Genomic DNA, 25,603 nt, shown 5'->3' with positions numbered 1-25,603 from the left:
TGGGGGCAACGGAGGCCGGGAACAAGCCTCCTGGTGTGTCACAGGCCCAGCCCCTCCCCCCCCACCCTGGTAACGGTCCAGGCTCCTGGGCTTTCCACGGCTCTCCAGGGGGGTGAGGCTTCACGGGGAGCCCAGCGGCAGCCCCTTCCCAACTCCACAAGGGTTGGCCGTCACTGACCCCTACTGGCAGGGCCCACAGACAGTGTCCGAGAAGGCCTCAGCAGGCTCCTGAGAAGGAGGAGCCCTAGGACTGGCCTGGAAGGGGAAAGCATCCATCGCAGGCAGGGGAACAACATCAGCAAAGGCCAAGGCATGAATGTGACTGAGCTGCCAGTCCCTGGCCAGCCTGGTCCCCACAGGCCAGCGTGGACCTGTAACCAGGCTCACGGGCCCTCACCACAGGGTGTGGGGGCACCACAACACAGGTTGGGCCTCTGCCCTGCCAAGCTGCCCTTCCTCGGCTGTGCTCTGATTTCTGTTTCTCAAAACCTCAGGAATACCCTGCCCTGGTCTTCCCAAAGTTCTGGCATTTTGATTTATCATTCAAGGAAACTGAGAAAGGACACCCTATATTCAAACAGTCACTAAGGGGACATTCAGCCCTTCCTAGGGGACTCCCACGGCTGGCTGTCTTCCCAAAGCCAGAAGGGTGGATCCTCATTGCCAAGCATCCTGACACACACTGCAAATACACACCCACACACCCACATAAGGGTGGGAGGCAGCCCAAGGCACAGGGTTTCACTGAGCTGGTTTCAGCTTTAATCTTTAGCCTAGGCAGAATGAAAAGTCAGATTTCCCCCCGCCCCGAGTCTTCACTGTTACCTCTCCTGCCAGAATTTAGCACCCCTTGCCATGGTGTACCCACTCCTTACCCCACTCCCCATATAGCCCTTCACACCTCTGGGCTGCTGTGAAGGAAACCCAGGCTCTCCATCTCTCTCATCTGATCTTCATGACCACCTGGCATTCTTGTGCCATTTGGCAGCAAAGGAAAACTGAGGCTCAGAGATTTGTTGAGATGCCCAAGATCCGACAGCCCCATGCAGCAGAACAAATGGCAAAATGAAGCAGAGAAACTCCAAAATGTCAGAAGTAAAAAACATTTATTTCAAAAACATAAGCTCCCCGGCTCACGATGGTCCTATAAAACCTGCCACCATATTGCACTCTGGGCTCTGTGGCCAGACTGAGATCAAAGGTGGGGCCAGCCACGGGGAGAGGCAGCACGGCTCAGTGACAGGCAGAGTGGAAGGCAACTCAGGGTGGGCTCCATGCCATGCCCACTGACAAGGAAGGCCTTAGCCTGAGCCCGATGACGGAGGGCTTTCCTCCTGGACCACGGCTGTCAACACCAGGGCCGAGGCAGCGAAGAGGCCGCTAGCAGAGGCCACAGACTGCACCGAACCGGCATTCTGCTCTGGTTTGGGGTCAAAGTTGACCCCCCAAAATGGCCTCTCACAAACTAAAAAATACTAGTAATTCAATGCTTCCCCACCCAGCGGTCTGGAGAAGTGCCTGCCAGCTGGCGCAGTCAGAGGAAGCAAGCATCAAGTGACAGGCAGGCACACGGGTGTCCAGCCGCCTGAGGTGGGCTGCACCCAAACCTGGCCGGATGGGATGGAGGCCCGGGCGGGCTGGCCAAGCAGGGAAGCGCCGGGGCAGTGGTGCTCAGAGTGGAGTCCCGGGCAGGCAGCACCAGCATCGGGGTGCGGGGAGCCTGGGGGGGGGGGCGCACCAGAAATGCACACCGTGCGGCCGATGTGACGGGCCCCGCCGCCTAGTGCAGCCGCAGGTAGGACGGGGCAGAGTAGTTGAAGAGCAGGAAGTCCATCCTGTAGAGGTCGAAGAGGCGCCGCTGGTAGAAGGGGCTGATGTCCCGGAAGAGGCGCTCGGCCAGGTCGCGGGCGGCGGCCGCCTTGGCCCGGGGCGGGGGCGCAGGGAAGCGCAGGCCGGGCGCGCCCACCAGCCCCAGCACGAAGGCCGCGTCCTCCGCCAGCGTCTCGAACTTGCCCACCACGTCGTAGCGCAGGCGGCACGGGTGGCAGAGGGCGTGCGCGCGCTCCCAGTGCTCGTTGAAGGGCTCCTCGCGGCGCGTGCGCGGGTCCAGCAGGTAGGCCAGGAACTCGGCGAAGCGCACGTCGTGGCCGCGGGCCAGCGCGTCGGGGTGCGGGCGCGGCCGCAGGCGCCGCACGATGCGCGTGCCGTAGCGCCGCTGGAAGGCCGCGCTGTAGGGCCGCGCGAACTTGTTGCGGTAGGCCGACGCCAGGCGCTCGAAGGGCTCGCGCACGAAGAGGAAGGCCAGGTAGGCGCGCAGCCGGCGGTTGATCTCGGCCGGGCTGAAGTCGGCCAGCGAGGGCAGGCGGCCCGGCGCGTGCGCCTCGTGCGCGGGGATGGCGCGCGGGTCGCCGCGGGCGCGGCCGCTCAGCGCCAGCAGCACGCGCTTCCAGTTGGTGCAGGCCACCTTGGGCACGTAGCAGTAGAGCAGGCCGTGCGCGTCGTCCACCAGCACGTGCCGCAGGTCCTCGGGCCCCAGCAGGCGCTGCCGGCGCGTGTGGCGGCTGCAGGCTCGGCGCAGCAGGTCGCGCCGCTGCCGGTGCACCTCGGCCACGGCTGAGCGCGGGCCCTGCGGGCGACAGCGGAGGTGGGAGAGCGGGGCGGGGGGGGGGGGGGGGGGGCTGTCGGCGCTGCGGGCCCTGCGCCCACTGGGCCGTGGCAACGGAACAGGGGATTCGAACCCCAGCACTGCCACCGATCACTGTGATTTGGGACCCAGATCCTAGACCAGAATTTGGGGGGAAAATGACTCTAACCTGAGGCAGGTGGAAGGATGTGACAAGTAGGGTTGGGCCCTCGGGACCAAGGAGGTCCTGATGATGAATATGACCGTGTCAGAGTAAGCCTGATGGAATAAGTATGTCATCAGAGTGGTGAGCGTGGGCACAAATTGAATATCAGGATAGTGTATAAGAACAACAGCTTTAATTCCATATAGAGTTGAAAAATGCAGCCACTTGCAGGCTACTGAGATATTTTTTTGTTCAATAATAAAATTTGGGGGGTGATGAAAGTGTTCTGTAGTTAGAGAGTGGTGATGGTCATGCAGCCTTGGTCACTACAGACCACTGAAGGGTACACTGTAAAAGAGTGAATTTTATGGCATGTGAGTTATATCCCAGTTACAAAAAGAGCCTTGTGAGTGTTTCCATTTCAGGCAAGGACAAAGCAGCACCTGAAATGGTAGGACACTGGGTCCAGTGCCTGCATAAGAGTATCTGCCATTGCTGGGTGGGGAGGGGAAGAATGTGTGTGTGGGGGAGGTGCTCATTTGCGCTTCTCATGCCTTTAAAAGTATCCAGAAATCCAAGCAGAAATCCAAAATACTTCAAGTGATAAAAGCTAAAGTACAGCACAGGAGTTAACATGTCACATTTTGGGTTTACAAAGGGTGAGGAAGGAAATAAAAAATGTTTCAGAAAGGATAGGTTGTAGGCAGCCTCTCATATTTTAATTTATTTTTTTAAAGATTTATTTATTTGTTTCAGAGAAAGAGAGAGTGAGTGAGCATGGGGGGGGGGAGGGGCAGAGAGAGAGAGAGAATCCCAAGCAGACAACCCTGCTTAGCTTGGAGCCTGACATGGGGCTCCATCTCACAAACCTGAGATCATGACTTGAGCCAAAATCAAGAGTTGGACACTTAACTGACTGGGCCATCCAGGTGCCCCGGGAGCCTCTCTTTTAGATATATATTGAAATTGTCACATACTAAACAAGGTTGGAATTTGCTTCCAAATAATCCCAAGTAGGAATGGAGGGAGAGGGGTCTGGATGAAACAGGGCAGAGTTGATCACTGTTCAAACTGGGTGATGGGAATGTGGGGGTTCATTGTACATTTTACTTCTGTATATGTTTGAATTTTTCTCAATTAAAACATAAAGCAGAAAAAAAGGACATATATACCTGTAGGTATGATTCTGGAAAAGTGACCTAAGCACATGACAGAGCATTGGACACTACACACATGCCTAGAACATGCCTGGAAGGGCACACAGGGAACGAACTGGTCACCTCCAGAGGTAACCAGGGCCAGGGTGGGAAGGAGAGGTACTCTTCACTGCATATACTCGTTTGAAGGGTTGAATGCCCTATCATGTGCTTATCTTACTTTTTCAAAATCTCACAGAAGGGTGGCTGCCAATCTCAGAGCAGTGAGGGGCGTGGGAGCACTGAGAGGATCCCTTTTCCTCTAAGGCAGACTCACAGGACTGGCCTCAGAAGCCTGGCTTCACCCGGGTGCCAGGAGAAGGCTGTATCCAGTGGCCCCACAGCCAAGCTCTGCTTTCAGCTTCCAGACATCCCCACATATTTCTTGGGGCAGGGAATGTTGGCCATCCACCCACCTGTCAGTCATCCTCCCTCCTTGCCAGCAGACCCCAGTTGTGGTAGGTCATGTGCCAAGCCTTGGGGAAGAACCAGTCATAGCAGCCTCACACAACTTCATGAAAGCTATGGGTCCTGGGGTGAACATCTGGCTTGGTTTGGGCCAAGGAGATGTACAGGGAAGTCTGCTAGATGGCTCCCAGGAAAGACTTTCCTTCAGCACAAAAAGAGAGGGCTCCTGAAGGAAAAAAATCTTTGCCTCAGCCCCTCCCTTTCTGCTTGGGGTACCATCCTGTGAGATGTCCGGAGCCATGGCAGTCATCTTGAAGTCATGAGGCAACAAGATGTATCATATGTCAACATTCAGAGTATGTTGATGGGCAACATGTTGTTGCTGTACCAAGGGCTGTTGGTTTCTGAGCATCTTGGGAAGTAAACACCGACTGTCCTAATGGCTTAAAGTCAGCTTTTCTGTTGCTTGGAGCCCCATAAATACCAAGATAGTCAATACTATCTCCATAGAAGTGAGAAAACTGAGGCTCAATAGAAATGAGTTGCCTACAACTCTCAAGTAGGGAAGCTGGGACTCCCAACTCAGGTCCCTTAGGACTCAGAAGCTGGGGCTATGCCCACTGGTCCAGGAACAAATCCTACATTTACAACCATCTCTCCCAGCCTGACTGGACTCGGCTGCCTGGATCCTTAGCCTGGCTCTAGTCCTTATGAGCTCTGTAACCTCTGTGTCCTTGGCCTCCCTGTACCTCAGTTTGCTCATCTGTAAACAGGGATAACAACAGGCCTACCTTATAGGCTTGCCATGAGGACTAAATACGTTCACAGAATTGGAGTGTCTGGTACACAGTTAGCCTTTGTTGGCCAGATTATTTTTATTACTCTTATTTCTCCAGCCACAAGGTGCTAAGCTCCCAGGGCCTTGACACCCAACCGTCAGAGGGACCTCAGGCTGTGAGGGGGCTGAGCCAGCCCCATCTGCCCCTCAGAAGCCTGTGGAACTAGTGGAACCCAGGATCCTGCTGAGAGCCTGGCCTGCCCTCAGCTTGCTGTGTGGCCCAGAGCAAGCCAGTTACCCTCTCTGAACCAAGGCCTCCACACCTGCAACCCAAGGGCATGGGTCAGATAAGCTCCACAGGCCCCTTTGGCTCAGCCCTCAGGGATTCAGTGAACAGCTACCTACCCAACCTGTCTGATCATTCTCCCCAGCTTAAAACCCTCTATGGTTTCCCTATTGCCCTCGCCCCACCTGCCAGGCACCACCCAAGCTGCTGCCCACTCCTGGCTCACCTCGCACACCCTCTTCTGTTGTCTGTCCACCACCGGGCACTTGGCCCTCTACTCTTTGCTTCTTAACTCCTTCTCTGCAGGTCTCAGCTCCAATGTCCCTTTCTCAGAGAGGATCTCTCTTCCCCATCTAAACTAGGACCCTCCCGGTAGATCTCTTGTCGCACCTTGTACTGCCCCTTTCGATGGTGGCTCTCGGTGGGGTCTAACTGTGTGTGTGTTTGGGCTGTGCATGGTCCCAGCAGGCCCACAGCGGAAGTGGAGTGCCTGGGCCGGCAAGCCTCCTGGTCCGGGTGTCTAAGAACAGTGTGAGGGCAGGGGCTCCCTGCATGTTTCCCTATCGCAGCAGATACTAAAATCTGGGGGGTCACTTAATTCCTGTCTCCCCACTAGACTGTCAACTTCCTGAGGGTCCTTTGCTCTTTTATATCCTCAACACATGGCAGAGTGCCTGGCACAGTGTGGCTTCAGTCTGTTGTTGGGTGGATGATGGATGGGTAGGTGGGTGGGTGGGTGGAGACCCCAGGTCTCTCAGCTTGTCTGAAGATTTGCCCTTGTCACAGGCATTCTCCTCTCTGCACAGGGCCTTGATTTGCAGAGGAAGCCTCTTCAAGCCCTACTGTGGGCTCTAGTCCCAAGACAGCAGGTCTACACTAGGGTTCTCAGTTTCCCATGGCTGGAGGTAGAGGGAGGGATCACTGGGCAGGGGTCTGTCCACCTACCTGGTCCAAGTCATAAAGCATCTGCAGGGGACTCCTCCTCTTCCCACTGAGCCAGCCAGAGCCCAGGCTGTTTTCAAATGCTATGGGGCATAAGGAAAGAGGCATCAGATGGACTGGCTGTAGCCCTCGGGAGACTTGGCCAACTCCCTTGGGCACATTTGATCTACCTCTGGGACTCAGTTTCCCTCTTGTATCTCATCTGCCTTGGTGGGGTGTGGGGCACTGATAGGCCCCCTAATCCACCAGGGCAGGGTCTTTGGTATCGCTCCTGTCCCCATGTCCTACCCTTCAGAGTTGGAGGATGCCAGGCAGGCAGGGATGAGAGGAAAGGTGGTACCCAGCCCACAGCCCTCTGGTAAAGACCTGACCATCCAACCTTATCCATCTCCTCTGCCTTCATTTCATGCCGCGCCCCTACCAGCCCCATGTCCATGGAGCCCTCAGGGGCTCACCAAGCTGGCTGGTGGTCCAGCCTCCCCAGATCCTGGGTGTGGGCAGCCAGAAAGGGCTGGGTAGCAATAGAGGTGGCACAGCCAAGCTGTAGGTTCTCCAGTGGCAGCCCACCAGGTCACATGACCTCCATGGACTCCTACAGCAGCCTGTACTTCCCTGGCCAGTGTGTATGCCGCTTTGTGGTAAATGCAGGTTTCACTGTCTCCTAGACTGGAAGACAGTGTGCAGGGATACAATCCATCTGTCTCAGTGCTGCACTCTTCAATCTTCCTAAAATTACCAAAAACTCTGCTTACTAAATTTATTCTTTTACTCTAAATGTGTTTTAAGGAATATCTTCCTACATATTCAATTAATGTGAATAATATTAGTAATGTAGTTGATTTAGGTAAGCATAGGCTCATGATCTTATGCTTCTTGGTCATATTTTTCTAAAGTATGATTATACTTATTAATAAATGAATAAAGTATAATGCAGTCTTCAAAAAGATCACCAAAATTGGCAAAACTTTAGCTAGACTGACCAAGAAGAATGAAGTCTCAAATTGCTAAAAACGGGAATGAAAGGGAAACCATTAGAATGGAATCTTACAGAAATGAGAAAGGCATGAACAATTGTACAAAAGCAAATTAGATAGCCTATACAAAATGGACAAATTCCTAAAAAGATGCAAATTCCTGAAATTGACCAAAAAGAAATAGAAAACCCCAATGACATATAACAATTATATGTATAATGTATATGTATAACAATGTAATATATAATAATATGTATAATAATGTAATGTGTAATAATATGTATAAATACATTGAAGTAGTAATGTAAAAAAAAAAAATGCCACAGAGAAAAGCCCAGAATCAGATGATATTCACTAGTGAATTTTACCAAAATTTAAAGAAGAATTAACACCAATCTCTTCCAAACTCTTTACCCCCTTCAGAAAAACAAAACAGAATTGTGGGGTGAAAAATACCTTCCAACACATTAGATGAGCCCAGTATTACCCTGATGCCAAAACCAGACAGAGACATCACAAGAAAAGAAAACTACAGAACATTATCTCTTATGAACATAGATGCAAAATCCTCAAAAAAAAAAAAAAATAATACCAGCAAACTGAATATATAAAACATATAAAAATGGTTATATATAACCAAGTAATATATATCCCAGGAGTGCAAGAGTGGTTCAACATACAAAAATCAATCAAGGTAATACACCATATTAATAGAGTAAAAGAAAAAACCCACATAATTATCAATACATGCAGGAAAAGTGTTGCACAATATCCAATACCCTTTCATAATAAAAATACTAAACAAACCAGAACTTGAAGGGAACTTCATCAAATTGATAAAGGCCATCTAGGAGAAAACCCACAGCTAACATATTTAATGGTGAAAAACTGATGCTTTACCTCTAAGATCAGGAACAAAACAAGGGATGCCCACTTTTACCACTTCTATTCAACAATGTACTAGAAGTTCTAGCCAGGGTAATTGGGCAAGAAAAACAAAGAAAAGGCATCCAGAATGGAATGGAAAAAGTAAAATTATTCTATTTGTAGATGACATGAATATATATAGAATATATATAGAATATATATAGTATATATATAGAATCCACCAACTATTAGAGCTAAGAGCTAATAAATGAGTTCAGCAAGGTTGTAGAATAAAAGATCAATATTCAATAGTGAATTGTATTTCTAAGTACTAGTAATGAAAAACCCAAAATTGAAATTACAAAAACATCTCCACTTACAACAGCATAAAAATATTAAGGATTAAATTTAACAAAAGTGCGAGACTTATCACTGAAAACTACAAGACATCATTGAAAGAAATTGAAGACCTGAATGAATGGAAAAATATCCCATGTCCATGGATTGGGAGATTTAATATCATTAAGGTGGCAGTACTCCCCAGATTACACATGCAATGCAATCCCTATAAAAACCCTAGCTGCCTTTTTTGCAGAAATTGAGAGTTGTTGACAGTTGACAGTTGATCCTTAAATTAATCAGAAAATTCAAGGGATTGGGGCACCTGGGTGGCTCAGTCGGTTAAGCGTCTGCCTTCGGCTCAGGTCATGATCCCAGGGTCCTGGGATGGAGCCCTGTATTGGGCTCTCTGCTCAGCGGGGAGTCTGCTTCTCCTTCTCCCTCTGCCTGCCTCTCTGCCTACTTGTGCTCTCTGTCTCTGTCAAATAAATAAACAAAATCTTTTAAAAATTTTTGTTAAAAAAAGAAAATTCAAAGGATTTAGAATGTCTAAAACAATCTTGAAAAGGAACAAACTTGGAGATCTCACACTTCCTAATTTCACTACTTACTACAAAGCCACAGTAATTAAGATGATGTGGTGGTGGGATAGGAGAGACATATTAATTGATGAAATAGAATTCACAGTTCAGAAACAAACCCTTACACTTAAGATCAACTGATTTTTTATTAGGGTTCTAAGACAATTCAATAGGGAAGGAACAGTCTTTATGATAAATTTTGCTGAGAAAATTGGATATCCACATGTAAAAGAATGAAATTGTACCACTACCTCAAACCATATACAAAAACTAACTCAAAATGGATCATAGGCCTAAATGTAAGAGCTAACAAAGACTCATAATGAAAACATAGACGTATATCTCCATGATCTTTGAGTTGGCAGTAATTTCTTAGATATGGCATCAAAAAAAAACAAAAGAAAAAATAGATAAACTGGACTATATCAACAAAAACTTTTCTGCTTCAAAGGACACCATCAAGAAGGTGAAAAGACAACCTACCAACTTGGAGAAAATATTTTCAAACCATATATCTGATAAGGGACTAGTATCCAGAATATATAAAGAATGCCTATAGGGTGCCTGGGTGGCTCAGTTGGTTAAGCGACTGCCTTCGGCTCAGGTCATGATCCCGGAGTCCTGGGATCGAGTCCCACATCTGGCTCCCTGCTCAGCGGGGAGTCTGCTTCTTCCTCTGACCCTCTCTCCTCTCATGCTCTCTCACTCTCTCTCTCTCAAATAAATAAAATCTTAAAAAAAAAAAAAAAAAAAAGAATGCCTATAACCAAATGATAAAAGACATAACCCAACTTTTCAAGTAGGCAAAGGATATGAATGGACACTTCTCCAATAATATACAAATTGCCAATAACAGATAAAAAGATGCTCAGCATCACTAGCTGTTAGGAAAAGTCAAATCAAAACCTCATTAAGACACAACTTCTCACCCACTAAGATGGCTATAATAAAAAAAGATAAAAACAAGTATTGGTGAGGATGTGAAGAAATTGGAACCCTTATACTTTGATGGTGGGAATGGAAAATAGAGATATTTTGCCACAGAAAACAGTTTGGCAATTCCTTAAAAGCTAAGCCTAGATGATTCTGGAAAGATGACAGACTAGGAACACCAAGAATCTGTCCCTCCACCCAGGCAACAACTGTACTGGCAGAATCTATCGGATACATCAGATAGACCTGGAATTCTGGAGTCCATTGAAGGCTTGCAACTTCCAGGGGAAGGCTTAAATGGTACATGGTGGTAAATTTCAGTCAGTTTCAGCTCTTTATTAGCTCAGGGCATCCACTCACCCCCCACCCCAGCCACATGGCAGGCAGCTGTGCATCTGTTCTTGGAGCAGCTTACATACAGCATGCAAGAGCCAGAGTGGGCAAAAAGGATCCTATTCTCCAAATATCAGAGATCTGTGCTTTGATCAGTTATACCTCCCCACATTGTTGCAAGCCCCTCACACTCCACATAAAGTGACTTCCAGGAGACTTAATGAGCTGGTTCCTTTTCCCCACCTTTCATTTTTCTCTTTTCCCCTTTTTGGAGCCAGACATTAAATACTAAAACATTCAAAACAACTGCATAGGTGGGGAAAATTAGAAACTGACTGTGAATGCCCAGGAAGAGGCTCAGAAAAGACCTAAGAAGACCTTAAATTTATACCTTGGGCTGAACCTCAGCACAGAGACAGGCTACAACAATCAGAAAGACAAAAACAGAAACTAAAAACAGCAATCACTGAGAAAGAGCATCTGCTTTCCAGAGCTACATTATTAGATTCAAATGTCCAGTGTTCAACAAAAAATTAGAAGTCATACAAAGAAACAGGAAAAGTATGGTCCATTCAAATGAAGAAACCTGTATAAATTCAAAATACAATGTATTATTTTAGGATGTTCAATGTAATCCCCATGGTATCCACAAAAGAAATGAGAAAGGAATTTAAACATTTTCTACAAAAAATAAATTGACTAGGCACAAAAGTAGACAGTAATACAGGAAATGATGGATAAAAAAACTATAAGTCACAGAGAAGACAAATAACAAAATGACAGATGTTCCGCTTTATCAGTAATTACTTTAAATGTCAATGGATTAAACTCTCCAGTCAAAATGCAGAAATTCGCAGAATGGATAAAAATATCTGACCCAACTCTATATGCTGTCTACAAGAGACTCACTTGAGATCCAGTGACACAAAGTGGTTGAAAGTGAAAGGATGGAAAAAGATATTCCAAGCAAATAATAACAAAATAGAGCAAAGGTGACTATATTAATATCAGACAAAATAGACTTTGAATCAGAAAAGTTTACAAGAGACAAAGAACTTCATATATAAATAAAAGTTTTAAAACAGGAAGAAGATAGAACAATTACAAACATTAACTTATCATCAAAGTATATGAAACAAAAATTGACAGAATAGGAGGGAGAAATAGACAGCTCTACAATAATAGTGGAGATTTCAATACACCACTCATAATAATGAACTGAGCAACCAGAGAGAAGATGAGGAGGGAAACAGGGGACTTACATATCACAATAAACCAACTAGATCTAATAGACACATACAAAACACTCTATCCAACAACAACAGCATACACATTCTTCTCTAATGCATATGAAACATTTCCCAGGATAGTCTATGTATTAGGCCACATAATAAGTCATGATAGATTTTAAAAGACATATATCATACAAAGTATGTTCTCTGACCACAGCAGGGTGAAGTCAGAAATCAGTAACAGAAGGAAAACTGGAAAAATTCACAAATTTGTAGACATCAAAGAATACACTTCTAAAAAGCCAGTGGATCAAAGAAGTCACAAGGGAAATTAGAAAATACTTGGAGACAAACAGAAATGAAAACAATATACCAAACTTATGGGATGCAGTGAAAGTGCTTAGGAGAAAATTTATAGCTATATATGCTTACATTAAAAAACAAGAAAGATCTCAAATCAGCAACCTAACTTTACAACTTAAGGAACTAGAAAAAGAAAAAATAAACCCAAAGCTGGAAGAAAGAAGGAAATAATAAAGATTAGAGCAGAGATAAATGAAATAGAGAATAGAAAAATAGGGAAAATCAATAAAACCAAACGTTGGTTCTTTGGAAAGATCCACAAATTGACTAACCTTAAGCTAGATGGACCAAGAAAAAAAGAAGATACAGCTTACTAAAATCAGAAATGAAAGTGGGACATTACTAGTGACTACAGAAATTAAAAAAACAAACAAACACAGGAGAATACTATGAACAATTGTATGCCAAAAAAATTGGATAACCTAGATGAAATAGACACATTTCTAAAAACACAAAATGTATTAAGACTAAATCATGAAGTAGTTAGAAAATTTGAAAAGACCTATAACTAGTAAGGAGATCGAATCAGTAATCAAAAATTTCCTGACAAATAAAAGCCATGGGCCTGATGGCTTCACTGCTGTGGTCTGTCAAACATTTAAAGAACTAATACAAGTCCTTCTCAAACTTTTCCAAAAACTAAGGAAGAGGGAACACTTCTTAACTCATTCTGTGTGGCCAGTATAACTCTGACTGGGGGACAAAAGCCAGACAAAGGCACTACAAGAAATGAAAGCTACAGACCAATATCCCTTATAAATATTGATGCAAAAATTCTCCACAAAATACTAGAAAACGGAATTCAACAGCACAGTGAAAAGATTATGCACTATAACCAAGTGGGATTTATTCCTAGAATGCAAGGATAGTTCAACATACAAACACCCATCACTGCAATACATCACATTAAGAGAATGAAGGGGGAAAAACACAATCATCTCACTTGGCACAGACAAAGCATTTGACAAAATTCAACATACTTTCATGATAAAAAAAAAAAACACTCAAAAAACAAGGACTAGAAGGAAAGTACTACAACACAATATAAACCATATATGAAAAACCCACAGTGAACATCATACTCAATAGTGAAAGACTAAAAGCTTTTCCTCTACATCAGGAATAAGGCAAGGATGCCCATTTTTGCCACTTCTAATCAATATAATGCTGGAAGTTCTAGTCAGAGCAATTAGACAAGAAAAAGAAAGAAAAGGTATCCAAACTAGAAAGAAGTAATAAAATTATCTCTGTTTGCAGATGATATGTTCTTATACGCAGAAAACCTTAAAGATTCCACACACAAAAACTGTTAGAACTAATAAATGAGTTCACCAAAGTAGCAGGATACAAAGTCAACACACAAAAATCAGTTGCATTTCCATACACACACAATGAACAATATGAAAAGGAAAGTACAAAAACAATTCCATTTACAATAGTGTAAAAAAGAAGAAAATACTTAGGAATTACTTAACCAAGGAGGTGAAAGACTTGTACAGTGAAAACTACAAAACACTGCTGAAATAAATAAGACACAAAGAAATGGAAACATGTCCCATGTTCATGGATTGGAAAACTTAATATTGTTAAAATGTCAATACTACCCAAAACAATCTACAGAGTCAATGCAATCTCTGTCAAAATTCCAATGACATTTTTTTTGCAGAGATAGAAAACCCCATCCTAAAATTCATATGGGACCCCAAATATATCTTGAAAAAGAACAACAAAACTGGAGGACTCACTCTTCCTAATTTCAAAACTAACTGCAAAGCTATAGTAACAAAGCAGTGGGTGGTGTAAGGACAGACATATAAATCAATAGAATAGAATAAAGAGCCCAGAAATAAACCCTTACATATATGGTCAAATGATTTTGACCATCCAAAGGGGAAAGGATACTCCTTTCAACAAATGGTGCTGGGAAGACTGGATATTCACATGCAAAAGAATGAAGTTGGACCCTTATCTCACACCATATACAAAATTTGACTCAAAATGGATCAAAGACCTAAACATAAGACCTAAAACAATAATACTCTTAGAAGAAAGCATACAACAAAAGCTTCATGACATTGGATTTGGCAATGATTTCTTGGATATGACCAAAGGTGCAGGTAACAAAAGAAAAAATAGGTAAATTGGACTTGATGGAAGTTTAAAAACTTTGTGCACCCATAGTATCCAATATCTATAAAGAACTTATCAAACTCAACACCCAAAAAAACAAATAATCCAGTCAAGAAATGGGCAGAAGACACGAACAGACGTTTCTCCAAAGAAGACATAAAATGGCCAGCAGACACATGAAAAAAGGCTCAACATCACTCGGCATCAGGAAAATACAAATCAAAACCACAATGAGATACCACCTCACACCAGTCAGAATGGCTAAAATTAACAAGAAAGGAAACAGCAAATGTTGGCAAGGATGTGGAGAAAGGGGAACCCTCCTACACTGTTGGTGGGAATGTAAACTGGTCCAGCCACTCTGGAAAACAGTATGGAGGTTCCTCAAGAAGTTAAAAATAGAGCTACCCTACGACCCAGCAACTGCACTACTGGGTATTTACCCAAAAGATACAAACATAGTGATCCAAAGGGGCACCTGCACCCCAATGTTTACAGCAGCAATGTCCACAATAGCCAAACTACAGAAAGAGCCCAGATGTCCATTGACAGATAAATGGATAAAGAAGATGTGAGATATATATATGTATATATATATATCTATCATTATTATATGTATGTAAAATGGAATATTACTCAGCCATCAAAAAGAATGAAATCTTGCCATTTGCAATGATGTGGATGGAACCAGAAGGTATTATGCTAAGCGAAATAAGTCAGTCAAAGAAAGACAATTATCATATTGTCTTTAGAATTTAAGAAACAAAACAGAGGATCATAGGGGAAGGGAGGGGAAAATAAAATACGACGAAATCAGAGAGGGAGACAAACCATACGAGACTCTTAACTCTAGGAAACAAACTGAGGATTGCTGGAGAGGAGGTGGGTGGGGGAATTGGAGTAACTGGGTGATGGGCATTAAGGAGGGCACATAATGTAATGAGCATTATACATTATACACAACTGATGAATCACTGAACTCTACCTCTGAAACTAATAATATCCTATATGTGAATTAATTGAATTTAAATAAAATTAAACTAAAAAAATTTTTGTGCACCCAAAGACAACACACAGAATAGGAGAAAATATTTATAAATTAGGTATCTGAAAGGGGATATATAGAGAACTCCTAAAATTCAACAACAACAAAAAATAAAGTCAAAACAGGGCAAAGGACTTGAATAGCATTTCTCCAAAGAAAATATACAAATGACCAATAAGCACATGAAAAGACGCTCAACATCACTAATCACTGGGGAAATGCAAATCAAAATGATAATGAGATACCACCTCACACCCATTATTATGGCTACTATCAAAAAAAAAAAAAGAGAGAGAACAAGTTTTGTTAATGTGGGGAAATTGGAACCCTGTGCAGTGTTGGTGGGGAGATAACATGGGGCAGCTGCTATGAAAACAGCATGGAGCTTCCACAGACAATTAAATTTGGAATTACCATACGACCCAGCAATTCCTCTTCTAGGTACATACCCAAAATACTTGAAAAAGCAAGGCGTCTAAGAGATGTTTGCACACCCATGTTTACAGCAGCATTATTCACAACAGCTAAAACATGGAAGCAACCCAAGAGTCCATGAAGAGATGAACAGATAAGCAAAATGGGGCCCATTCCTACAGTGGGTATTAGCCTGGAAAGGAAAGGAAACTGACACACACTACAACATGGATGAGCCCTGAGGAGATTATGCTGAGTGAAAGAAGCCAGTCACACAAGGACCAATCATGAATGATTCCACTCGCAGAGTACCTGGAATAGTAAAAACCAATGAGCTAGAGAGCAGGTGATGGTCACCGGGGTGCAGAGGGGAGAACGGGGAGTCATTTAATAGGTGCAGAGTTTCAGTTTTACAAGACAAAAGAGCTCTGGAGAGGATGGTCATGCAACACTGTGAACGCATTGATATCACTGAACCGTACACTTAAAAATGATGAAGACAGCAAAATTTATCTTACGTGTATTTTACCACAATAACAAAAATTTGGAAAAAAAAATTAAGCATAGAATTAGCCTATGACCCAGCAATTCCACTCCTAGGTACACACGCAGGAGAAATGAAGACACATTCACACAAACACTTATGCACAAATGCTTCCATCAGCATTATATTTAATAACCAAAACCTCAAATGTCCACCAGCGGATGAATGGATAAATACTGTGGCACATCCATACATATTCATCCATAAAAAGGAAAGGAGTACTGACCCTGGTCTCCACATGGCTGGATCTCGTAACATTGCACTCAGTGAGAGGAACCAGACTCAAAAGGCCACATATTATTTGATGCCATTTACATGAAACATCGCAAATCGACAAATCCATAGAGACAGAAAACAGTGGTTGCCCAGGCCGGGGGGACACAGCGGGGGATCACTGGGAAAGTGGGGAGTGACTGCTAATGGCTAATATTCTGGAATTATATAGAGGTCATATCGCACAGCTTTTAAATACACTAAAAACCACTGAATTGTGTACTTTAAAAAAGTGAATTTTATGGAATGAGAATTAGATCTCAATGAAAATAAAAATACTGATCATAAAAAAAGAATACATGCAAGGGCATTTTATGTAAATCTAGCTTACAAATTTAGTCAATGGCTATCATAATATATTCCTGAATTCCTAAGAATATTGCTTATTCATAAGAAGAGTATCTTCAAGAATTCAGGATCATATGAGAAAAGAATATATTCGTAAGACGGATGAACGTTCCCATGACCCTTGGCTTTCAACAAAATGAAGAGTCTTCAAAATGCTGCCAAGAATACATTAATCGAAAAGATCCAGGCGTTTTCTTTAAGACATGTTTTTGACGAAGAAATAAACTTGGAAAATTTGATTAACTATTGGCAAATTGACCATGAGTAGTGGTTCTCAAATTTTAGCATGCATAGATGAAAACATAGATTACCTGGCCCCACATCCAGAGGTTCTAGCCCCGTAGGGCTGGAGTGGGGCCCAAGAATCTGCATTTCTAATAGCTCCCAGGTCATGCTAATGCTGCTGGTCCAGGAGCACACTTTGAGAACCGTTCTATTAGAGCCATACCTGGCAGAGGTTGGTTGAAGGAATGAATAAACGACGGCTGGATTGACCTCACCTTGGCCTCCAGAACCTTCGGTGTGCATCTGAAGCCCACTGTCCCGGGCCTCCTGGCATGCCTCTGGCAGCCTCAAGCTCCCTCCCCACTCCAGTGTCCTGGGAACAAGGCCTGGGCTCTTCTGTAGCCAGGGTGCCGGGACAAGGCGAGGCCCTCAGGGCCTACCTGTATCTTGGGATTTATCAATGGTCCTAGGACTTGAACCTCTGTCTCCTGGCAGCTGGACACATCCCAGCAACACCACTGTCATCGGACAATGAGCTGACCGGAGGTGGCAGCAAAGTTGGCCGGCCCCTCAAAGTGCAGTGGAGGCCCCGGGCTCAGGGCTGGCAGGGTGGCCGCCGCTGCTGGCCTAAGTGTAGCCGTAGCCCCCAGGAGAGGCTGGGTCACATGAGCACAGCACCACCCACAGCCGGGGGAGGAGAGGTACCCTCGTCATCATTCTGCGGATGTGTTACTTGTGGCTCAAGGTCACCCACTGAGCTCCCTTCAGGGCCATAGCCTGGGCTTGAGGAAGGGCTGGTACCCACTGAGGGGTGTGGGGGGGGAGGTGCCCCTAGGACCAGTGAAACACACCTAGGCCCATTTCTACCCCAAGGCCCCACAACTGGGAGGGAGGCACCCAACCTTCAGAAACACCAACCCTTGTGTGGGGATTCTCATTTCCTGCTCAGGCTCCAGCCTACAGGAAAGCAGGTCCCATACCAGACCTCAGGGGCGAGTGGGTGAGGGTCAGAGGGAACAGGCACCAGAGTGAGGCCCTATTTATAGAGTAGCTGTGGCCAGTGATTACAGGGCTGGGCTACCCCACCCACTCCACCCCTTCCTGCCACAGAGACCAGAAGAACCTACAGTCTAGTGGGATGGGCAGGCTGGCCATGGAGGGGGACAGATGGGTCTAGGAGGGCCAGAAGGGGATTGCCTTGAAGATCCCTGGATCCAGCCCCCCACTCTGGAAAACTGGGGGCTTGGCTCTGAGGGCAGGGTGGCCCCAAACAGGGTCACACTGAGGCATCCCCCAACCTCTGCTCTGGTTGCCCCAAGCCTCTCTTGGCCTGTGTCCTCCACCCTGCAGCCCCTCCACGAGGCTTCAGGTCCCAGGCTCCCTGCCAAGGGTACCATGGAGCAGACAAGCCAGGGAAAGCCAGGTCTCACAGCCAGGGAGGGGCCTGGGCCAGCCCAGGGCAGCCACAGGCAAAACCGCGGTGGGGTTCTGCTTTGAAAAAGGAGACAAAAATAGCAGAAGGTTATGGGGGGGGGCAGGGAGGTGGGAGGGACTGGGGGTGCCAAAGATGCAGACAGAGAAAGAGACAGGCTACACACGGTGACAGGGACAGAGGCTGGCAGAAGGAGAAACAGATCACAGTGGGGAAACCGCTGGAGTTTTGAAAGAGCTCAAAGCAAAGCAGCTGGGGTGAAGGGAGGAAGCAATGCGGGGTGAGCTGCCCACAGTCTGGGACAGCCCGGTGCCCATGCCCAGAGGGCTCCAGGCCATGGAAACCATGCAGCCCCAGCCTCAGGAGCAGACCACAGTCCCCGTCCAGTAGACCAGTGCGAAGACCAACCCAAGACCCTGCAGTGCCCACTGCGTGTGGCCAGGAAGCCCCTAAGAGAGCACGGCAGTTGGCAAAGGAGGCAGCGCTTTGGCGGGGTCAGGGGAGCCAGGGAAGAAGCACCTGGGGCACAGCCCTGGGGTCAGCCAGCACCTGGCACTCTGCTCGGTGCTTGCACACATGGACACATTTACTCATATCAGGTAGAAACTATTATTATCTGCATTTGACAGGTGGGGAAACTGAGGCTCAAAGAGGAAAAGAAACATGCCTGAGGCCTCAGAGCAAGTAAAGCCCAGAAACGGGATTTGACCCCAGGCCACAGCGCATGTACACATCTGAGGGCACATCTCTTGGGCACCCATTCTGCCTGGCACACAGCCCCGCCCAACCTCACAAAACCTACAGGTAAGTGGGTGAACCGCCATCCAGGCAAACTGAAAGCAGGAACCCAATAAATGGCCCTTCGCACACCCACCCCTAAGGACAGGCTTCCCCTTGGAGCCGGCAGGGCACAAGTTGTTCTGTGGGCCATTTGAAACTTCACCATTTCGGGGGGAAATACTGTTTGGTGATTCCCAGTCCAGCGAGCAAAGATTACATGTGGTTTCTGGTTAATAAGTTCTAGCTGGGCATAGTGTTGCAAGACCAGACAGGCAGGGACAGCCAGGCCCAAACAGCACAGACAGGCCCCAGGGACCTTGCTGGGGGAGGGGGAGGGAGGGTTTCCCCAGCCCTCTCAGTCCCCTGGGTGACCTGGGACTTCAGGGCTGACCTGCATGTCCCCGGGTCAGGGACATTCCCTCTGGTAATCAGGCCCATGGAGGAACACGTTAACAAGCCCTTCACAAATAAAAAACAATTCCACTTTTTTTTTTTTTTTTCTGAAGAGAAGTAGAGATCTTTCCACTTGTATTTAAAATTCAAACTCTATTTGCTGAATTCCACAAACCACCTGGAATGGAACCCCTCTTGGGTGTAGTCTCATCACCTCTGCCTGCAGAATGATCAGGAACTGCCCTGCCCCCTACCTCCCACCTCCTCCATGGTAGTCAGCTCAGGGCAGCAAGCCCCTTTGGCTCTGTCCAGGATAATCACTGGTCTCCTTATCCAGCTTCTTATTTCTCTTCCTTCTACCTTGGTGATCTTAAAACCTACATGGCTTCCTACTGGCTAACAATAAATTCCTGTTTCTTCCCAGAGCCACCTCCTGGTGCACCTCCCACCTTCCCCCCCGCACCCCCCCCCCCAGCTCCAGCCACACTGGTCTTTCTGCCAAGCAATAAATACATTAGGTGAATTCCCACCTCAGGGCCTTTGCACTGTTCCTTGGCTGGGATGCTCTTCCAGGAACCCTTATACTTTAGAGTAAATACTTCATGTTCAGATTTCAACTCAGAAGTTCCCTCTGGAAAGAGGGTCTCTCCAATGAGCCACACTCCACACCAGGATCTTTCCCAGTCTCTCCTTTTAATTTATTCATGGCATTTATTACCGCTGAAATAACGTGGTTTGTATATGGGTTGATGTCTGGCTGCCTCTCCGGAAGGTCAGCTCTGTAAGAAGGGGACTGTCTTGTTTTCTTGTAATCCCTGTACCTCACCTAGTGTCAATGAATATTTATTTAAAGACTGATAGCCCCTTATGGCCATAGGGAGAGTACCCCAACTCCTGGCCTGCTATTCAAGGCCACCTATGACCAGCTCGACTTATAGTACTTTTCTGCCTTCCACCCTACCACCTCTTCTCATAAACCCAGAGCTCTGCCCACAGCACAGCCCTTAGCACACCAGGCCTTTCACTCCTCCATGCTTTTGTCTGTGCCATTCCCTCTGCCCCAAATTCCCTTTCTTCATTTTCCCACCTGGTGAACTTCTATGCAGCCTTCAAAGCCCAACCCAAATACCCCTGCAGTGTAGAGTAGAAAGCATAAAGGTTAGGGATTTAGACTAGGATTTAAATCCTGGCCCCCACACTTCCTAGCTGGGTGACCTTGAGCAAATGACTTCCCTTTTCCTGAGCTTAGTCTCTCTGCAAAATGGGATTACTAATGCCTACTCTAGTGAGCCATCCATCTTGCCAGCTAGACTTTTCTCATGGCACTCTCTGGAGGCCTGGAAGGTGCCTCTGTGCCCTGGGCACTCTGGCAGTATCTGAGAATGGACAGCAGGGTGGTGAGCATCTATTTATTTGGTTGCCAGCAGCCACTCCCCCTGCTTTGGCTAGCCCTCTTGATTTCCCTCCAGGAACGAACCTGCTTATGTCCCATGCACGTGGTTCTGGTAGGCGTCCTTCTCCCATAGCTGCTGGGATAGGCATGTGACCAGGCCTAGCCAATCAGAGCATTCCATCCCCTTCTGCGACAGCAATTGGCTCAGAGGTGGATACCATGTGACCCAATTCAGGCCAATGAGACACTTCCTTGAGACTCTGCCTGGAATTATCAGTAAAAGAGCCCGCCCTTTGGAGTGAGAGAGAAAAGCCGAACCTAGAGCTGGAAACATGGTTTCAGCCCCTGGATCCACGCATTCCTGAAGGCAGCCATATCTGGCTTAAGTTGGCCTGAGTTGAGCTGTCCTCACTGAGACACTGTCCTCTGGGTGGCTCCAGTCTCTGGTTCCTCATTTGCCTGTGAGGGACTAGGGGCCAGGACGGAGAGGAGTCAGAGCATGTAGAGTCGTGCATCGGGGCCCCAGTGTGCAAGGGAGATGAGGGAGAGCCTATGAGGTGGGGTCCTGCAGGGGGCTCAGGGGGAAGCAAGGGACACAGGGCTGCAGGGGGAAGCCGCCTGCTCCAGCCTCCTCTGGCTACCCCTGCAAAGATCCCTGGCTTCTGTGCTGACGGGCCACTGCTGGGTCCTAGGGGGGCCCTGCTCAGCTCCAAGGCCAGGCCTATGTCAGTCCTCACCGACCCACCTCAGCCCTGGCACTCGGGCTCCCCAATAGTCGTTGGGCATTTATTTCTGTATTTATTCTGCATAGAACCAAAATACTGGTTTTTCATTAAAAGCAATGGCTGCCTCTAGGGCCGCTAGGCTGCATGACTGCAGGGGCACCCTGACTATCAGGCACCCTGCATTCAGTCTGTACAGTTGTCTCTGTGGCCTGAGTCCCCAGGTGCTGTGGTGCCAAAGAAGGAAGGGGATGGAGAGCGAGGAGGAGAGAGAGTCAGGGCCCCCACCTGAGCTTCCCGGGTCCTTCCCCACCTGGAGACCTTCCAGGAAGGATGGTGGGGGAAATCTCTTGTTAGCAGACATCACCCTTGGACCTCGGACAGGAAGCACTGGACCCCAAGAGAAGGGCTGTGGCCCGGAGGAAAGGAGGGCCACAGTCCAGCCTGCAAGAAAGGGATGGGGTCCCCTGGGGATAAGCCCCCCTCCACCCAACCTCTTCTACACTCTCCCTTCCCTGCCCCCAACCCCAGGTCCCCTAGAAGTGGACAGAGATTCCAACCTCAGGAAAGATGCTCAACCCTTGCAAACCTAGGAAAGGGATCTGGCCCCTCCCAATGCCGCCCCTGTGAACCCCTGTAGCGGATTTAATGTGGTGGCATGGAGACTCTCCCTGAGTGTGCCTCTGGGGATAGAGGATGCAGACTGCAGATTTGGATTTTTAATATTAAAAATGTAAGGTCTGCAAGGGCAGGGATATTAGTAAGTTTTGCTGTCAGCCCTAGAAAGGCACCTCGCATGAGCACGTGCCCAGCAAATATGTGGTCAACAGGGTTACAGCGCCATGCCCAGGCTGGGACACAGAGGAAGCGAAGGGGACAAGAGGTGACAGTGGAGGTGCCACTGGGACCCCGGGGTGAGGGTGGGTGTTGAGGGCAGCAGTATCCTGGGCAGCTGTCCCACCTTGCCCCCAGCATCTTCCTCATCCCCAGGACCCTAGGCACTAGGTCAGCATTGGTGGAATCCTGGGGGCCGAGGGGTGCCAGGGTGGGCTGCTCCAGACTTCCCCGCTAATAAATGGGCAACAGGGGCCCCAGGCCTATAGTGGCAGCCTTTCAGGGGTCCCCTGCCCAATGTGTGGCAACACCTTCTGCTTTGGAGAAGGAGGGGACTGTGCCAGACCTACCTGCCTGGAGTAAGGTGCTGACATTCCTCTTGTGCCCCGGAGCCCTAGCCCCAGGCCAGGGGCCCACCCCCACCGCACCCCCTTCCAACTTGGAACACAGCTTCAGGGACATGCTCAGAGATGCTGAAGGCCCTATTGAGGCCAGTTTCAGAGACCCTGGACAGCAGGGTCCACCTCCAGCTGGATGGTTGGCAGAAGGCCTTTCCACCTAGCTGTTTCCCTTGGGGTCTGCCAGGTGCCTGTGGGCCCAACATTAGCACACCCTCATGGCTCGGGGGCGGGGGGGGGGGCGGGGAAGAACCAGCAGAGGAGATTGGTAGGTTGGTTTAATTAACCTTCTTTTGTCATGGCCAAGGTATTCACATGGCAGGGAAGCCCAGTGGGACACACAGCCCAGGCAAAGACTAGGAAGGGGGACCACAAGTCCCTCTCTCTAGCTCCTGCTCTCTTGGGTTTTGCATGAGACGGTCAAAAGGAACAAAGCACAGAGAGTGACCAGTACCTTGGCTCATTTCTCCTCTCAGGCCTGGGTAGAGGAGGAGAGGAGGTAGCAGGAGAGATGCGTCCAGGCAGAGGAGATACGTGCAAGCCCAGAGATACAGACACACAGAAGCCTACCCTAATGTACTGACTCCTCTGTAGATACCCCCCCGACACCCCCCACACCAGGGCCCAGATGCTCTGGCCTTTTCTCTTTCTCACACCCCACCCCAGGGGCTGAGCCCTGGGGCCTGGGAGTCCACCTCCTGAGTAAACATTTGTCTGTGAATGACTGGGTGGACAGAGACTGTCATGGTCATAGACCATAGGACCACAGCCCACACTGTACTAGGGGACACTCCACTCAGCTAGGACACAGGAGCACCTGCCATGAACCAGGAGCATCACTCCCAGATGGCCTGCCTGCTCACGGAAAGGGGGTGGTGGTAGAAAGACTGACCACATCTCCCTTCCATGGGCTTGGAGAGGTGTCTGGATGGCTGAGTCCAGGCATGGGGGAAACAGTGTGAGTGGCAGGGTGACTGCGTAGAGCTCTGGTGAGCACTAGAGAGGCCCTCTCCAAGCCCTGCTCACCTGGACCCCAGCTAAACCCTGGCCTCCAGCAGTATGGGGGTTTGAGGGAAAGCCAGAGGGGGAAGCCCCTCACCCCAGGATGAAGGTAGCACAGTGAAACCCCTAATCATGACAGCTGGCCCTAATCATGACCAACCACTTTCTGTCTGCTGTCTCATTCTCATCTCCCCAGAAGCCCTGTAAGGAAGAACTTGAGCACTCCATGTGATAGATGGGAGTACTAAGGACCTGGGAGGAGAGGGACTAGGTCATCCAGCAGGTAAGGCTGTGGAATGACCCTTATCCACTAATCTAGACCCAGCCAGGTGGGTGAGTGTCCCCCCAAAAACAGATTCCTCAGCCTCATCTCTTGGGCCACCTTGACCCCGCTGCCCACAGTCCCTGCCCACCCTGGGGCGTGATTATTTACTCCCTGGGACCCTGCCTGGGAGTCACCAAAGATGTGACTCTGAGGATTCTCACAGAGCGCACACAGGGAGAGGGAGGAGAGTGGAGACCTACCCCTTACCCACATATCCCTGCCCCCTACCCCAACACACTCACACCCAGGAAAGGCAAACAGAGCCAGAGATGGGAACACACTGCTGACTGGGCACCTCAACCCCCAGGCGGACTGTGTAGGCTGCAGGCTAGCCATCCACACCTGTCCCTAAATCTCTCTGGCCTTGGTTTCCCACTTTGTGAAATGGGGAGGAGATGAAGTGAATTTAAGACTCAGCACATGCCTGGCCCAGAGCAGCTACTACACACTGCGGAGTCATGGCTAGCTGCCTCGGTTTCCCCAACCAGACCATGCAGTGGGTGCAAAGGAGCCCCAAGTTCTTCCCCATGGGAACTTCAGGCGGAGCAGGGCGGCAGCGCCTGTGCCACAGAGGGCCCGCCTTCAGGACCAGGCGGCCTGAAGCTTCCCCAACCCACCCAAGCTTATGCCAAGGGGCTTCGGGGGCAAGGTAAATGAGGCTGCCTTCCTGGGTGGGCCCAATGCCCTCTAACACCCACAACTGACCCGGATCCCTGGGCACAGGCTGTGAGGCCCAAAACGATCACGTCTCCTGGGCGTCGAGAGACCAACTCCCGAGGGGCGCCAACACCCTTGCGGGGAGCTGGGGCATGGGCGCGGGTGCCTAGAGCCTTTCTGCCCCACCCCCACCCCCTACTCCCAGCCCGGGAGGAGGCAGCAGGTGCCCCGTGGAGGGGCCCGACGGGCACTCACCCGGGCGCAGGGCGCGGGCCGCGGCGCCCAGGAGTAGGAGCGCAGCCCCCAGACACGCGGCGGCCAGCGCGCGCCGCCGCCAGCAGCGCCTCCCCATGCTGCGCGGGGCCCGCGGGGTTGCAGTCCGCCTCGTCCGGCGGGGGGCAGCAGTGCCCGGCCCGGGACCCGCCCCGGGACTCGCCCCGCCCGCTCCGGCCCGCCCGGCGGCGCGTACCAAGGCACGGCGCGGGGGTGCGAGGGCCCCGCTGGCGGGCGGCAGGGTGGCGCGGCGGCCGACCGCTGGGGACTGAGGAGGTGGACGACGGCGGGTGGCGAGCCTCGCTCGTCCAGCTTCCACGCCCTACACCCGATCAAGTGGGGCTGCAGTCCAGGGCGCGAAGGGTGGAGACTGGGTGGAAAGAGCCCTGTCGCC

The 25,603-nt window shown here is 48.6% G+C and overlaps 1 protein-coding gene across 1 annotated transcript; it reads right to left on the bottom strand.

Annotated features, from left to right (window-relative positions):
* Nucleotides 1-1,087: 1,087 nt before the first annotated feature.
* On the bottom strand, nucleotides 1,088-25,578 carry CHST13 (carbohydrate sulfotransferase 13). The gene is made up of 3 exons (XM_078074233.1): nucleotides 25,192-25,578; nucleotides 6,403-6,482; nucleotides 1,088-2,626 (listed from the first exon to the last, which is right to left on the bottom strand). Exons 1-3 carry the CDS (start codon nucleotides 25,286-25,288, stop codon nucleotides 1,781-1,783), a joined length of 1,023 nt encoding a protein of 340 aa, XP_077930359.1. The 5' UTR covers nucleotides 25,289-25,578; the 3' UTR covers nucleotides 1,088-1,780.
* Nucleotides 25,579-25,603: the final 25 nt, after the last annotated feature.

Source organism: Halichoerus grypus, chromosome 1 (genome assembly GCF_964656455.1).
Source record: "Halichoerus grypus chromosome 1, mHalGry1.hap1.1, whole genome shotgun sequence".
NCBI classification, from domain to species: Eukaryota; Metazoa; Chordata; class Mammalia; order Carnivora; family Phocidae; genus Halichoerus; species Halichoerus grypus.
This window is presented reverse-complemented; position numbering and strand designations above follow the sequence as displayed.